This window comes from Sebastes fasciatus, chromosome 14 (genome assembly GCF_043250625.1).
Source record: "Sebastes fasciatus isolate fSebFas1 chromosome 14, fSebFas1.pri, whole genome shotgun sequence".
Taxonomy (NCBI): Eukaryota; Metazoa; Chordata; class Actinopteri; order Perciformes; family Sebastidae; genus Sebastes; species Sebastes fasciatus.
In genome coordinates this window covers 22,081,081-22,095,076 of record NC_133808.1, presented here as the reverse complement: position 1 = coordinate 22,095,076, position 13,996 = coordinate 22,081,081, and the positions used below count along the sequence as shown (strand labels likewise).

General features: G+C 40.4%; 1 protein-coding gene across 3 annotated transcripts in view; it reads right to left on the bottom strand.

The window, feature by feature from the left end:
• epha3 (eph receptor A3) overlaps positions 1-13,996 on the bottom strand; it is a 143,935-nt gene that overhangs the window by 25,804 nt on the left and 104,135 nt on the right. For 2 of the 3 annotated variants that reach the window (XM_074659681.1, XM_074659683.1), the window contains 5 exons: positions 9,084-9,246; positions 8,848-8,953; positions 8,306-8,370; positions 6,978-7,103; positions 432-617 (listed from right to left, as the gene is read on the bottom strand). In XM_074659681.1, the coding sequence (XP_074515782.1) occupies positions 432-617; positions 6,978-7,103; positions 8,306-8,370; positions 8,848-8,953; positions 9,084-9,246 (646 nt within the window). The remainder of the gene's footprint in view (positions 1-431; positions 618-6,977; positions 7,104-8,305; positions 8,371-8,847; positions 8,954-9,083; positions 9,247-13,996) is intronic. The other variant, XM_074659682.1, reaches the window with a different exon arrangement.

Genomic DNA, 13,996 nt, shown 5'->3' with positions numbered 1-13,996 from the left:
GCAGAGATTTACACCACGGCAACTCAATAAAACTCCTGCGCTCTTTCACAGAAGTGTCGGCCACTTTAGAGCCATTTGTCAAAGACAATTGCAAATCCGGAATCGGTAAAAAGACTCTCTGGAGATGCCAAATCTGTGACGGCATGTGAATGCAAATCATATCTGTTCTCGCTTACTCTAACCTATTTTTATCTTACTCTAGTCTGTCCTGTTCTTGTGCTTAAACTTTATTTGTTTAGCATTGTTGCCAATTGTCTAACAATCATAATTTATAAAAAAATATATTTTTTAACAGAATACCACGTAAATATGAAATCTTCCAAATAAAAAAATAACTTAGAGGACCTTGAAGTAAAACCTTATTTGATATGATTTTCAGAAAGCTAATTCCCTCAATGTGCCTTTAAATGATGAGTCATAGATGCACTTACTGCGTGTTACCACCCCCTCCAGCCTGATGATGTTGGGGTGGTCAAACTGTCCCATGATTGACGCTTCAGCGAGGAAGTCCCGCCTCTGCTTGTCTGTATATCCTCCTTTAAGAGTCTTGATGGCCACGCAGATCTCTTTCTTGCTGGGCAGCTTCAGGCGACCGCTGCACACCTCGCCAAACTCACCTAAAGATGACATCATGGAAGATGTAACAAAACAAAATGAAGAGCTGCTGTTTTTTTTATTTTTTTGAATCTCAAACACATACAGTACATGTCCCGATTTCACTTAGTAATATCAGAAACCCTGCTTATAAAACACAGTGGTTAGTATTTAATGCTTTAAGTTTGTATTGTCTTATGATGATATAAACGTAGGTATAGACATAGAAATGGTCCAAATTTGAAAATCCATGAGAAATTAAGATGTATATGCTTAAAGGAAAGCGATAAGATATGAAGATTCATATGCTAATTCCCCATAGAACTATTTCCGTCTTTAATTAATTATTCATGGTTCAAACATGAACTGACTCAATCTGTAGAAAATGTAGCAAATGCTTTAAACTGTAAGGGGAATTCTACTATTTTTCAACCCGGGTCTTATTCTCATAGGCTAACTGTGTCCTTTAAGACTAGGGGTCATGGTAACTGTACTCTTGCAACCTCCATTGTAGAGATGAGGTAAACAATACTATGACTAAACATGTAGGCTACAGGATATCAGGGAAAGCTGCTTTCCAAAAACCTTAAGTTTCACATTAATCATTTCAAACGCTTGTCTTTGAGTCCAACCAACAGGAAAAATAGAAATTAGCCCTTCACAGGTTTCTACTTCAGTGCAAATTACTGGGTAACTAAACTATCTGCCTTGTCTGGAAACCATTATTTTCATAATGAGCCAAAAAGTTAAGTCAAATCGTCATCCAGCTTTTAAAGGATGTTTGAACTCCCTTAAAGGTCCATTGTGTGGGATATGGTGGTATCTAGCAGTGAAGTGAGGAGATTGCAACCAACTGAAGCCTGTCCCGTGTGCAAATCGTGTTGGAGAGCTAGAGCGACCGATGCAAAAACCCGAATGGCCCAGTCTGGAGCCAATTGGAGTAGAGTAAGTGCGTAAAGTGTGTGTGTACGTGGGAAGTGAGTGGTGAAGCAAGAGAGAGAGAGAGCGGCGGCGACGGGAGCGAGTAACATTATTGACTCCGGCCCAAGCAGGAAAAGTTAACAGAGTTTGGTTTGTCCGTTCTGGGCTACTGTTGAAACATGGTGGACTCCGTGAAAAGGACCCGCCCCCTATGTAGATATAAACGACTCATTCTAAGGTAACGAAAACACAACAATTCTTATTATCAGGAAATTATACACTAAAGAAAACATAATTATTAATATTGTATTCAATTTCTGCTAATAAATCCCCGTATTTGTTACACACTGGTCCTTTAACCCGTGGCTATAGGTCGGTTTCACCATTGAGAGCATTGCTAACAAGCTTATAGGCAGAGGTTCTGTTTGTGCAGTTCTGAGAAAAGCTGTTGTTTGAGCTGCCACAATTTTAACAGATGCAACGATCAAAGAAGATCTCAATGATTACCCCTGTCATTACTTAACTCCCATTAATCAGGAAAAGCATTTATTGATTTTGGAGGGAGATCATTGCATAATGATGTGTTACGACCACTAATTATAGTAATGGCACCATGTGTAGTAATAAACTTTGAAACTGATCCGCCCGAATCCACAGTCCAAATAACAACTCAGAGAAGCAAAGTGCTCTTTCAATTTTCCTTCAGTGTCGTATTATTAAAACATCGCAGCGTGACTCAACATCCACTCTGGGAGAGATCAATTAGCATTCCTCGCTGGTGAGGGGATGTGTGTGTTTACCTCAGCGCGTGTGTTTCGTGAGATTCACCAGGTACTAAGCTCTGTAGGCAGGCTGGCCACTTCAAAGGCAGCCAGCCATGATACAGCTGGTGACGGGGATTTGGCTGGACTGTGGAAGATGAGTGGGATGTGTATATCTGTGTGTATGTACGTCTGTGTGTGTGTGTTTTACCCCATAATGTATATGTATATTGAGTGTGCTCATGCGAGGTGATGTCACAGCTAAGACATGTGCAGATCACTCTCGGTCTAGTACAATCATTTCCCATAGCAGCTCTGGATCAGAGAGCATGGGTCAAACCTTGGACTTGAAGCAGTCTGGAAGAACTTAAGCCAGAATAATTACAACCTATCTAAATACCCAAAGCACGCCTGTTCTTCTGGCCTTCGGCGGTGGACGGACAAGCCAGGCCAAGGCACCTTTTTAATGTGGTCACTCTGAGAAAGAAGATCTCGGTCTAACAAGGCTTGATTAGGGATGCTCGCTCCTTTCCTGCTCTGAGTAGAGCTACGTATCCCACTTTGATGTTAAAGTCTGACCCATGTAAGCAGAGCGGAGCATGTGTTCTGTCTTTTAACACACAATCACCGATTGGCAAGCAGATGAAAGTCTGGTTTTAATGGAGACATATGGGGATTGAGGCAGGGATGGAGAAAGAAGAGGTATGTTGTGTGTTGTTCAGAGTGCTTATATGGTTTCATAAAAATCACACAGGTGGGTGGTTGTGTTCAAGCTGACGGACAGAACTGTTGACATCACCTCTAGTGTTCACTTTGCATTTACTTGTTTTACAATAGATTTAGAGTAGAGAGCTGAATATCCACTCCCTTTCCTATATAACCTGCGATTCAAGAGCATCTATAACTCAATGGGTTTTCTTATAGAAAGTCTCATAATAGCGCATTAACGCAAATTTGTTTTTAATGACACTAATTTCTTTAACGCATTAACACAACTTGAAACTTTTAGGTTGTAACATGCTCAGTTTTAAAGCTAGATACTGGCATCATATAAACTAGAAAAACTGAAGGTATCCATTTGTACCAACCATGTCATACTAGCTTGACACGAAAGAGGCTAAAAGAAGCTCCAAACTTCCGCTAAATTTTCACAAGGAAAAACATGCATGGCCATTTTCAAAGGTGTCCCTTGACCTCTGACCTCAAGATATGTGAATGAAAATGGGTCCTATGGGTACCCACGAGTCTCCCCTTTACAGACATGCCCACTTTATGATAATCACATGCAGTTTGGGGCAAGTCATAGTCAAGTCAGCACACTGACACACTGACAGCTGTTGTTGCCTGTTGGGCTGCAGTTTGCCATGTTATGATTTGAGCATATTTTCTATGCTAAATGCAGTACCTGTGAGGGTTTCTGGACAATATTTGTCATTTTTTTGTGTTGTTAATTGATTTCCAATAATAAATATATATATACATTTGCATAAAGCAACATATTTTCCCAATCCCATGTTGTTAAGAGGATTAAATACTTGACAATTCTCCCATTAAGGTACATTTTGAACAGATAAAAATGTGTGATTATTTTGCGATTAATCGTGATTAACTACTGACACTCGTGATATTTTAATCGATTGACATCCCTAGATAAGATAGAACTTTATTAATACCAAAGGCAATTATTTTGCCAGAGATAGCTCAAAAATTACAACACATAAGAATAAAAATCACAACAGAGTAATAAATATAAAGTGTATAAGAAGTAATATCAACACCAGTGCCTGGTAGAATAACCATAAAAGTAAGATAAATCTAGTGAAATAAGTTAACTAAAATAGAAAAGTAATATTGCACATCGACATTCTGCCATTGTGTTACTTATGGATGCAATTTTAGTGAAAATAAATGATTCCCCTTTTTGCTGGGGACCCCCTGGAACCCCCTCAAGGACCCCTAGGGGTCCCCGGACCCCACTTTGAAAACCACTGTTCTAAGGTATGTTTTGTCTTCTACTGTTCTGGTTGCTAAAACGTGATCATTTTGGTATTTGAATCACTGTAAAACTATTATTTCATTAGCACTCACATGTAGCAACAACACTGCATGTCCCAGAAGCAATTAGTGTCAAAGCCTTAGGGGAGCTGCAGTTGCTGAATGCTAACAAAATAATCATCATTTTGTGTTAAAGGTATAAATGAACAGAAGGTGTGATTCTTAAGCTAAGTGCAGCGTTGGACTATCCAAAGAGAGTTGGCCCCGAGTGGCTCCAATCATCTAACACCTACAGTTTGTTGTTGTAGAGTGAAAGCGAGGCAATTATTTGGCACTAAGTAAGATGTAATACCTCCTGAGCATGATTTCACAGTTGCTTTCCAGCATACATAAAAATAGAAGTAAGTATGGAGATATACTAGAATAAATATTATTTTGTCTCGGCTATGCTCTGTGCACATTAAAAATGTATAGTGTACTAACTGTAGTGTAGCCTTCTTTGGTGTGAGCTCAACTGTGCGTGAGGGTATTAGAGTTCAACTGATATTGGTTTTAGAGGGATGATACACATACTGGTGTTAATTATTTATTGTATTATTAATACAATATTTTCCATCATGTTTTCCATTCATTATAGTTTTTCTCTTTTCTGCAGCATTGCTTTAAATGTAAATTTAATGCAACATGCATTGCACATGTCCCTGTAATTGGCCTTCAATTAATGCTTCATTGTGTGAAATCTAGGGGTGTCAGTCAATTTAAAATATTTAATCACATATTTGTACCTTAAAGGAAGATTTGTCAAGTATTTAAAACTCTTATCAACATGGGAGTGGGCAAATATGATTGCTTTATGCAAATGTATGTACATATTTATTATTGGAATTCAATTAACAACACAAAACAGTGACAAATATTGTCTAGGTACCCTCACAGGTACTGCATTTAGTATAAAAAATATGCTCAAATCATAACATGGCAATGTCAAGCCCAACAGGTAACAACAGATGTCAGTGCGCTGACTTGACTATGACTTGCCCCAAACTGCATGTGATTATCATAAGGAGGGCATGCCTGTAAAGGGGAGACTCGTGGGTACCCAGAGAACCCATTTTCATTCACATATCTTGAGGTCAGAGGTCAAGGGACCCCTTTGAATACGTCATGCCATTTTTTTCTCACCAAAAATGTACCTTAAGTTTGGAGCGTAATTTAGCCGACTTTGTGACGAGCTAGTATGACATGGTTGGTTTCAATGGATTCCTTAGGTTTTCTATCTATAGTATAGTACCTTCACTCTAGCTACAACCTAAAAACCCTAAGTTGCGTTAATGTGTTAAAGAAATTAGTGCCGTTAAAACAAATTTGCGTTAACGCAAATCATGATAAAGGGATTCCCATAGAGAATCCGTGTAATGTTGACAGATTTTACAGTGACTAAAAATACAAATACTTCATATCAGAAGTAGACACTGACTTGTCTGTATCTGATTTGAAATAAACAAGTGTGTATCATTGTAGCCCTATAGATATTTATATGCTATGTGTCAGCTATGTAGTATGAAAAATGCACTGTGGAGTGTATAGCGTAGTCCAGTGAGGAGTCAGGTATTAGACTCTCAGGCCGTCCTGACAGCTTTACAGTGTGGAGGGCTGCTGGGACTCTGGAGGCCGGCCTGCCGTTATGTGCTGTGTGCTTTAGTCTCCATCTATTCTGCCTGCACTCGACATGAATCACAATGCATTACCCTCCCGTCTGCACTCCTGCTCAAGTTATCAGGGAGTACACAAGGGGAGGAGAGGGGAGGAGAGGAGAGGAGAGGAGAGGAAGCTTGTTTCACTGTAGCGATCATCAGAATCATACAGCATCAGTGGGGAAATGTATAGAAGAGAATGAATAGAAAAAAGTAAGGAAAGAGGAAAGGTAGAAATGAACCAACTGAAGTTGAGCAGAACAACTTGTAATTTCACCATCTCTCCCTCCATCATAGAGGGCTGGATAGAAGGGACCTCAAGCTGGGGCATTAAATGCATTCTCATTCCCAGCTGTGCGGTATATGGCACACAGTTAAACTAGCCTGCTGCTACGAAAATGTAGATATATGGGAGCGCTACATGCGCCTCATTTTTTTCTGTATGTGGTCGAGCACTTGGTGCGTCTTTGTCATTTAAATAGAGCGTGAACGAGTAAGAAAGTAAAGTTACTGTGAGGTGAGAGTGGGGAATGAAGAGGTCGGCGAGAGGAAGAAACCATTTCTTTCTCTTAGTCTACTTTCTATTTTTATACGTTTTGATGTGGAATGACTTTTCAGCATCTGCTTTCTGCACTGATAAACATTTCCTTTGATGACCCAATCAAACCAGTGATCTGTGCCCATGTATTACAATTTACGTCCCTACGTTACTCAGTGAGACAATAGTTAATTGCTAATACTTCAGAGAATTCAGTGATGATATTGAGGTAGTGAAAGTCTAACATAGTCTGCATTTTTCTAGGGTGTCACTGATACATTACGTCACAGACTGGCAGAAGTTGAGACCTTTTTCCAAAAAGCTTTTCAGAGGGTCAATGCTAGAAATGAAATAAACTGAATTTGTGATTTTGCAATGTAGCTTTAGCCTTAGTTTGACTTTGCTTGCCTGAAATAACCTGTATGGTTTCTGTGTATGCAGCAAAGTCAAGCATTGTCCTTTGTCCGTTCTCACCTGCTCCCACCACTTTGTCGATGGCGATGCAGGATGCGTCCAGCTCCTTCGCAAACTCGTGCACAGCCTGGCTCGGGTCCTCGTACGTGTGGGGGTCCACGTAGGTCCTGATACCCGGCAGACGCACTGCAGCAGGAGAGAGCAGGTTGCATCAGTTAAAAACACAGTGCCTCCTTATGTGTGTCCTTACATCCATATGTCCTCTGAACATTTTGATGACTTTGTAAGGACATATTGCCTGACTAGTGCTCAGCTTTATTATTAAAAAAACAGCACTCAAAACAGATCGAACTCTGGGCAACAAAACCGAATCTTTGAAGATGATGTAGTCTTCATATAATTGAGTTTTGGTAAAGAATTTCCGAGCAAACAGGAGCCAGTAAACACAGCGAATCTCGAGTTAGAATAACAGATGCTGCTAAGTTGAACAATATGGCGTACCTCCAAGCCATGACGCACACACACTGGTCAATGTGCAGCTGATTTGTGATACACACAAATTAACTAACAAAGAACCACTCAACATTTTTGTGTGAGATATATGTTTTAAGACAGTCTTTAAAAAACACGTGAACCTACCCCTTTAAGCAATAAAGTTGTACTTTATTAGTCCCTGAGGGGGAATTCACGCTCTACATCTGACCTATCCAAACTATTCATGAAGCAGTGGACACACAGCTCAGTGCCTGGGGAGTTTGGGGCTGATACCTGGGTCAAGGTTAAAGGTAGGAGTACTCCTAATAAATAACACATCCTATTGGAATAAAGGAGAACAAGCAACAAAGAGGAAGCAAGAACATAGGAGTTCATTTTAAACATGTTGTCCCTTCGTGTTGGTCATGTTGGTCCAATCTCACACAGACAATTTCAACTTTACAAAAAGCCACGTGAGACTTTGTGTCACTGGTCAAAAATGTATCAATGGAAAGGACTTTTCTTTGGAGTAAACCCTATAATCAGAGACAGTTTAAACCCTGAGTCTCAGTACTCGCTGTAGCTGGCTAAGGGAACAGTCTCATCTTGTTCCTTTTCCAAATGAAGCCTCCAGGATTGCTTCGCAAATGGACCGAGAAACCGTCATCTCAACATGGTCTCGGTCCGATTACTGTCTTCTCATATGACCAAATGAACCGAGGTAAAGGGGAAACCACTTCCAGCTTGGAAATAGGCCGCTCTGAAACAACCGCCGTCGGTAAAGATGCTCTGAGGAAAAACATCTCCTAGATGTAGCTATCAAACTATCGATACTGTATTTCTACTGTGTGAATAGTAAAGTGCAGAGAGGATAGATCGAAACAGGCCTCACAAAAGCAGGGTGCAGTACTTACAGTGGCCGTTGCCAAAGTGCAGTCTTTTCTCATCAGGATGTTTGGATTTGCTGTGGCAACAAAACCTGCCAATACAAACAGAGAAAGGTCATAAGTAGTGCCACATCTCCCAACAAGACTTCACCCGTTGGCCTAGCCTGAAGGCTATATAGTGAGAATGTGTGTGTGTGTGTGTGTGTGTGTGTGTGTGTGTGTGTGTGTGTGTGTGTGTGTGTGTGTGTGTGTGTTTGTAATCCCAGCTCTTATAAACCAAGAGAGGATCAGTAAGTCTTATAATGAGCCGTGGATTTATACTCTCTCTGAACAGTACTGACTGCCAATTTCAGCCACACACACACACACACACACAAACATGCAATTCTTAGTTTCCTCTTATACACTATGAGGTATTTGGTGAAACATCAAAATACATAATATGCGCCCATTTTGAAAAATACAAATACAATCAACTTTCAGGCTTTGAAGGGAGAGAGCACAAGCATCTCTGTGATTGGAGGAATAAACACTCAGTGGGAATGGAGTCAAGTGAGCGGCGGACAGACCTGCCAATCAGGACGTAGAGAAGCACAGTGAGCAGGATGATGGCCACGGCGGAGGAGATGGCGATCAGAACGACCTGGCTGCTCTCACTGGAGATGGAGAAGGCTGCTGAAAGACGGAGAGCAAAAGGTAATGAGCAGTGTCAAACTTGGCTCCATAATCTCAGTATTCATCATCAGTTATTTCTCAGGACAGAACTGGCTCTCACTATAAAACTTGTATTCTGAGCTGAACTTACAGTCGGGGCTGGTCTCAAACTGGAAGCTGGGGCTGCTGGCTCCGTATCCGGCGGCTGTGCGAGCTCTGATCTGCAGCAGGTAGGCCGTGTTGGGCTTCAGACCGTTCAGAGTCACGTTACAACCACGAGCACGGAGAATGGTGTAGCTGGTCTCCTGCTCTTCCTGTAAAACAAGGCGGACAATGGAAGAGACAGAAAGGAAGTCAATATTTATGAGACAGTTATTTATTTATTTTTAAATACTACAATTTAGTCTGGGTTGGAACTATGAATGATTACAATATACAGTACATATAATGCAACAGTTTATGCATTATGTGCATGTACACACACCCACACAAACATCCCAGACAGTTTGGCAGCTTTCTTCCCAATCTGATGAATTATGTCCTTCTTATTTTATGACTTCTCTCCTACTGATCTCCACTGATAAAACAACAGGAGGATTTACACACCAGCGCTGCTTTCGGCACATTGTTTCCAGATGTGGAAGGAAGAAAAACGGTGGGGAAAAGGTGAGAGGACAGGAGGTAGATGGAGAAGAGAGAAGATAGAAAGTAGCTCTTTTTTGTTTTGGCTCTGTGCAGTGATATTTCCACAGTGAGGATAACAGGCGGAGGATGTTTATGTCTATTTTTCGTGCAGTAGTATACTCCATGATTGTCAGGTGTTACTTATATAGAAATATATAGATTTGATAGATGAAACAAAAAGAATCTGTCACTAATCAAAATAATTAGTGAAAAGAAAAAGGGACATTCACAAACAAATATGTTCATGTACTGTATATTTAGTGAGTTGATGTGAAACAGAATCGTGTTTCAGAAAAACAGTTTTGTCCCTTTTAGTTTCACCCCATTTCCTAATGTGCACCAAACATTTTATAATGCATAAGTAATCCACAACATGCATAAAGCATTCTATATGCAGATTAATATTTATTTTAGTTTTGTATGTGTGTAATATTATTAAAGAAAAATATATTAAGTGTGATTAAAATGCATTTTTTCAACCCTATGGCTTAAAACAAAGATGTGAAAGTAGAATACAACAGCAACTTTACATTTCCGCTGGTGGATTTTTGAATTACCAGCATCAATTTCTGCTCCAGTCTTTTCAAAATAAACTTCACAGGAAACAACTTGGTTCAGTTTAGGCAAGAAAACTACTTTCAGCATCAGGACAGCATAACGTAACATAAATTCAGAACCAGTAACACACCAGTAACTTTTTTACTTTACTATAATTAAAGAAAAATTAATATGAATGAATCATTTCTTCAACAAAAATACACTTTATGTCAAATGTTGTGTTTGAATTGTTGAGCTGGGTGAAAATTGCTGAGCCAGTCCGTGCTGCAGAAACACTTCCAATCACATGATTACAGAACCAGTTTGATGCTCTGAAACAAACTGCTAAATAGGTCGGAAAATAGGACGAAACCGATCTTAAATCTTAATGACAACCTATAACAGATGACTTCAACAATCCTGAAAATGAGCTACATGTTTTGCAACGCGGCCAAGCTCATAAAAATCATCCAAAGCCAAATCGTGTTCAGGCATAGTCAAATCATTTTATAGACCCAGTTATAAAGAGGCGCTCATTGGTACGGGCAATAGCATAAACACAAGTCGACATTCACTCACACACACACGAGCAGCGTCCAAAAGAAACTTCAGTCCCATTAATGGAGTGGATCAGAGTTTTATGGTGCACAAAGCTTTTTAAACTGCTCGATGTGTGAGGAAGTAACTGATACACCAGACCTGCGCTGGGACAACTCTTCATCACAACTATAAATCTACTCGCAGCTTGTCACCGTTCCGCGTCCAGGACAGCATGTGATCCCCGGAAAAATCACACACAGGTGTGTGTACAAGCATCTCTGTATGTGTGTGTGTGTGTGTGTGTGTGTGTGTGTGTGTGTGTGAGAGAAAGAGATACAAAGAGACAGAGAAAGAAACTCAGGTCTGACGCCTCTCTTTTATGGATTCTGCAGCCCGACAAGCTGTGTGATTTTGAGCTATTCACTTGTGTGTGTGTGTCACCAGAACTCTGCTAGAATTTAATACGGCCTCTGTGCTGCGTTCTACTTTGACAATCTAAACAAAGCTGTAGGAAATTATAGCTTGTATAACACACACACACACACACACATATAGATGCAAACTCATGCAGACCCCAAAACAGGAGATGTACAGCAGAAGTCTTGTAAATACAGCGTTTGAGCCAGCATTCCTTCCATCTAAGACTAAATAAACAGCCCAAATTAAAGTGGATCTGAAGCTCTCTCTCTCTCTCTCTCTCTCTCTCTCTGCTCTTTAGATTGCAGTGATAAAACATGCAAAAACAATCAGCCAAGTGTATTCCCACAAATTCTATTTTCACAAAGTGCACTTGGAAGTGCCTTATCGGCCGTAGAGCGCCCCAAAGCCGGTTAAAGCGTCGGGAAGATCGCACAGTTAGCCCGGGATTTCCAAAGATGAAACACCTCTCTTCTTCTGGGAAGTTTTCTGGTTGGGAATTCCCGAGAATATCACCAGATATTCCCTAAGAATTCCCATATATAGGATACACGGTTCGGGAACAGCCCTTGCACTTTTGGAAACTTGGGCCTCTGGTTTCCTGACCGTGTGACACAGTGGTATGTGTTGGCCGAAAGAGCGGTGTGGGCCAAGACGAAGGCAAAAGATGGTTAGTTTCATTCAAAATAAGTAACTGCAAGGGTTTTCTTGTCAGCTACTGATATAATGAAACTCTTCATGTCTTCACCTTTCTTAAGTGGTTTATATACCACCTAGCCTTAACCTAAATGTGTTATTTATTACTATTTATATGTCATAAAAGCAATAAAAATGGATTACTTAGCAAGACTCCATGGAAAATGTATTACTTAATATTATTCTTACATTAATCCAGGCTGTTCTCATACACTGTTCATAGCTATACCTACGAAAAGTACATGCACTCTAATTCATATGTATCCCAGAAAATACATTTGTATGTAATCCACGTAATTGTGAACGCGGAAGTATATAGAGCAGCGAACGCTGCGTAGGGAGGAGGTCGAGGTGGATGGGTTTCGGGGTGGATTTTGCCCAGGAGACTGGTGTTCGTATCCCGTGTGAAACTACAAGTAAACGTTGATTTATTTGTCTCGTAACTTCCATATTTACGTTTCGCCAACTCTGGTGTTATCTTAACCCAAACCACGATCTATTCCTAAACCTAACTAAGTAGTTTTTGTCAAGTAACTTCTGCACTTATGCCACTTCCGGTGTGGTGTTACTTTACTACGATCTTTCCTAATCGTAACTAAGTAGTTTTCTTGCCTAAGCCTCACAAAGTTCTAAATTAACGCTGGACATTCGTAGGAAAAAACACGAAACATGAGGAATAACTTTTCGTATGTTATCATATGAACTGTTGTGTGATAATATGTTGAGTAATTACATCATCATATCTGTCATATATCTTAAAATGTAGCATACCATATAGTTGCAAATAGTTTGTTGTAGCTACTCAAGAGTAAATGTATTATATTCTTCTCCCTTGGTATCAGTGTAATGTAGAGTCTGTCAGTGCATCAGTTCATTGTTTTTTCCTTTTAAGTATAAATTCCTTTCAAGCTAAAAATCCATCAGTAGAAATGTGATCATTCAGTCTTTCCCAGAGAAGTTTATATTTCATGTAACTTCGGAAACAACAGATGCCATGTGCATTGAAGGTTATTTATGCTACTGGAGCCTCCGATGACTCGACATAATTTATGTGCTACGGTAAATGATCCATTGGATGCACATGGACGATTATTAAGACCATGTTTCCATCAGTTGGCAGGAAACGTTGCGAAACTGGTGCACCACTTTAAGTATGAGAAGTCCAATCAGCACTTTACAGGATTTACAGACTAAATGACTTGTGACGATTAATATTTGTGTTCTGCCTCGCACTATAGTGCTCTCACTGGAAAAGCCCCAAACTACATAAATGGAATAAATCAAGTTTTAAAATGCCCCTCTTTAACACTTTTCCTTGTCCTGGTCTTTGGTTTTTAAACCCCACAAAGAAAACATAACCGTAATGACTTCCCTTGTCGCCCATTGGTTTGACCCAGAAATCTATTGGTCCATCGAGTAATTCATCTGCTATACAGAAGTAGTTCTGCTTTGAAGGATGTTGTGTGGTTGTTGGCGAGATGTTCCCTTTTTCTACATTAAGGGAAGCCAGAGTCGTCGGTAAATTGCTATTGAATTACATGATAATGTACACTGTGTGTGTCTGTTTTAAACTTGTGTAAATAAAGACAGAGGAAACCACAAACAGAGAAGTTTGGCTTGATGCTGCAAATCTGAACATCTTCTTCTTGCTAAAAGCTCTCTTTTAATCTCTCGGTCTGCTTTTGTGCTCCGTTTCACCATCCTGTTTATGTGTGCATGCAATTATATCTGCGTGTGTGCGTCTCTAAAAGCCTCTTTCTGTCTCATAAGTGAGTCATGGTGTGGTCTTGGTGTGGGGAATTTGTGCTCCAACTCTTGTCCTCCTACGGCCTTGATCGTTGGCATGCTAGAGGCCCTCAGCGTCCCTCCGCCTGCCACACGGAGAGGCCTCTATCCTGGCGTGTTACGGGAGGTCTCCCCTGGGTGTCCCAGTTTGCTCTTCTGCATGGAAGAGCCTTTTGTCTGGGGTTTGAAATCCCTGGGTATGTATGGCTGCTGTGGAGAATCCTCTGGGAACCTTATGTGTTTGTGTGCCTGTCCCTGAGTGTCTCCAGTAATTCCTGAGAGACGATGTGATTAACAGGGATCAGCGCAATAGCCAAGAGATTATTCATTACAAAACTCTGTCACACAGACTCTCCCTTAGACTCCACCCTTTCATTCTTTCCCCTATCTTCTTATATGCATTTG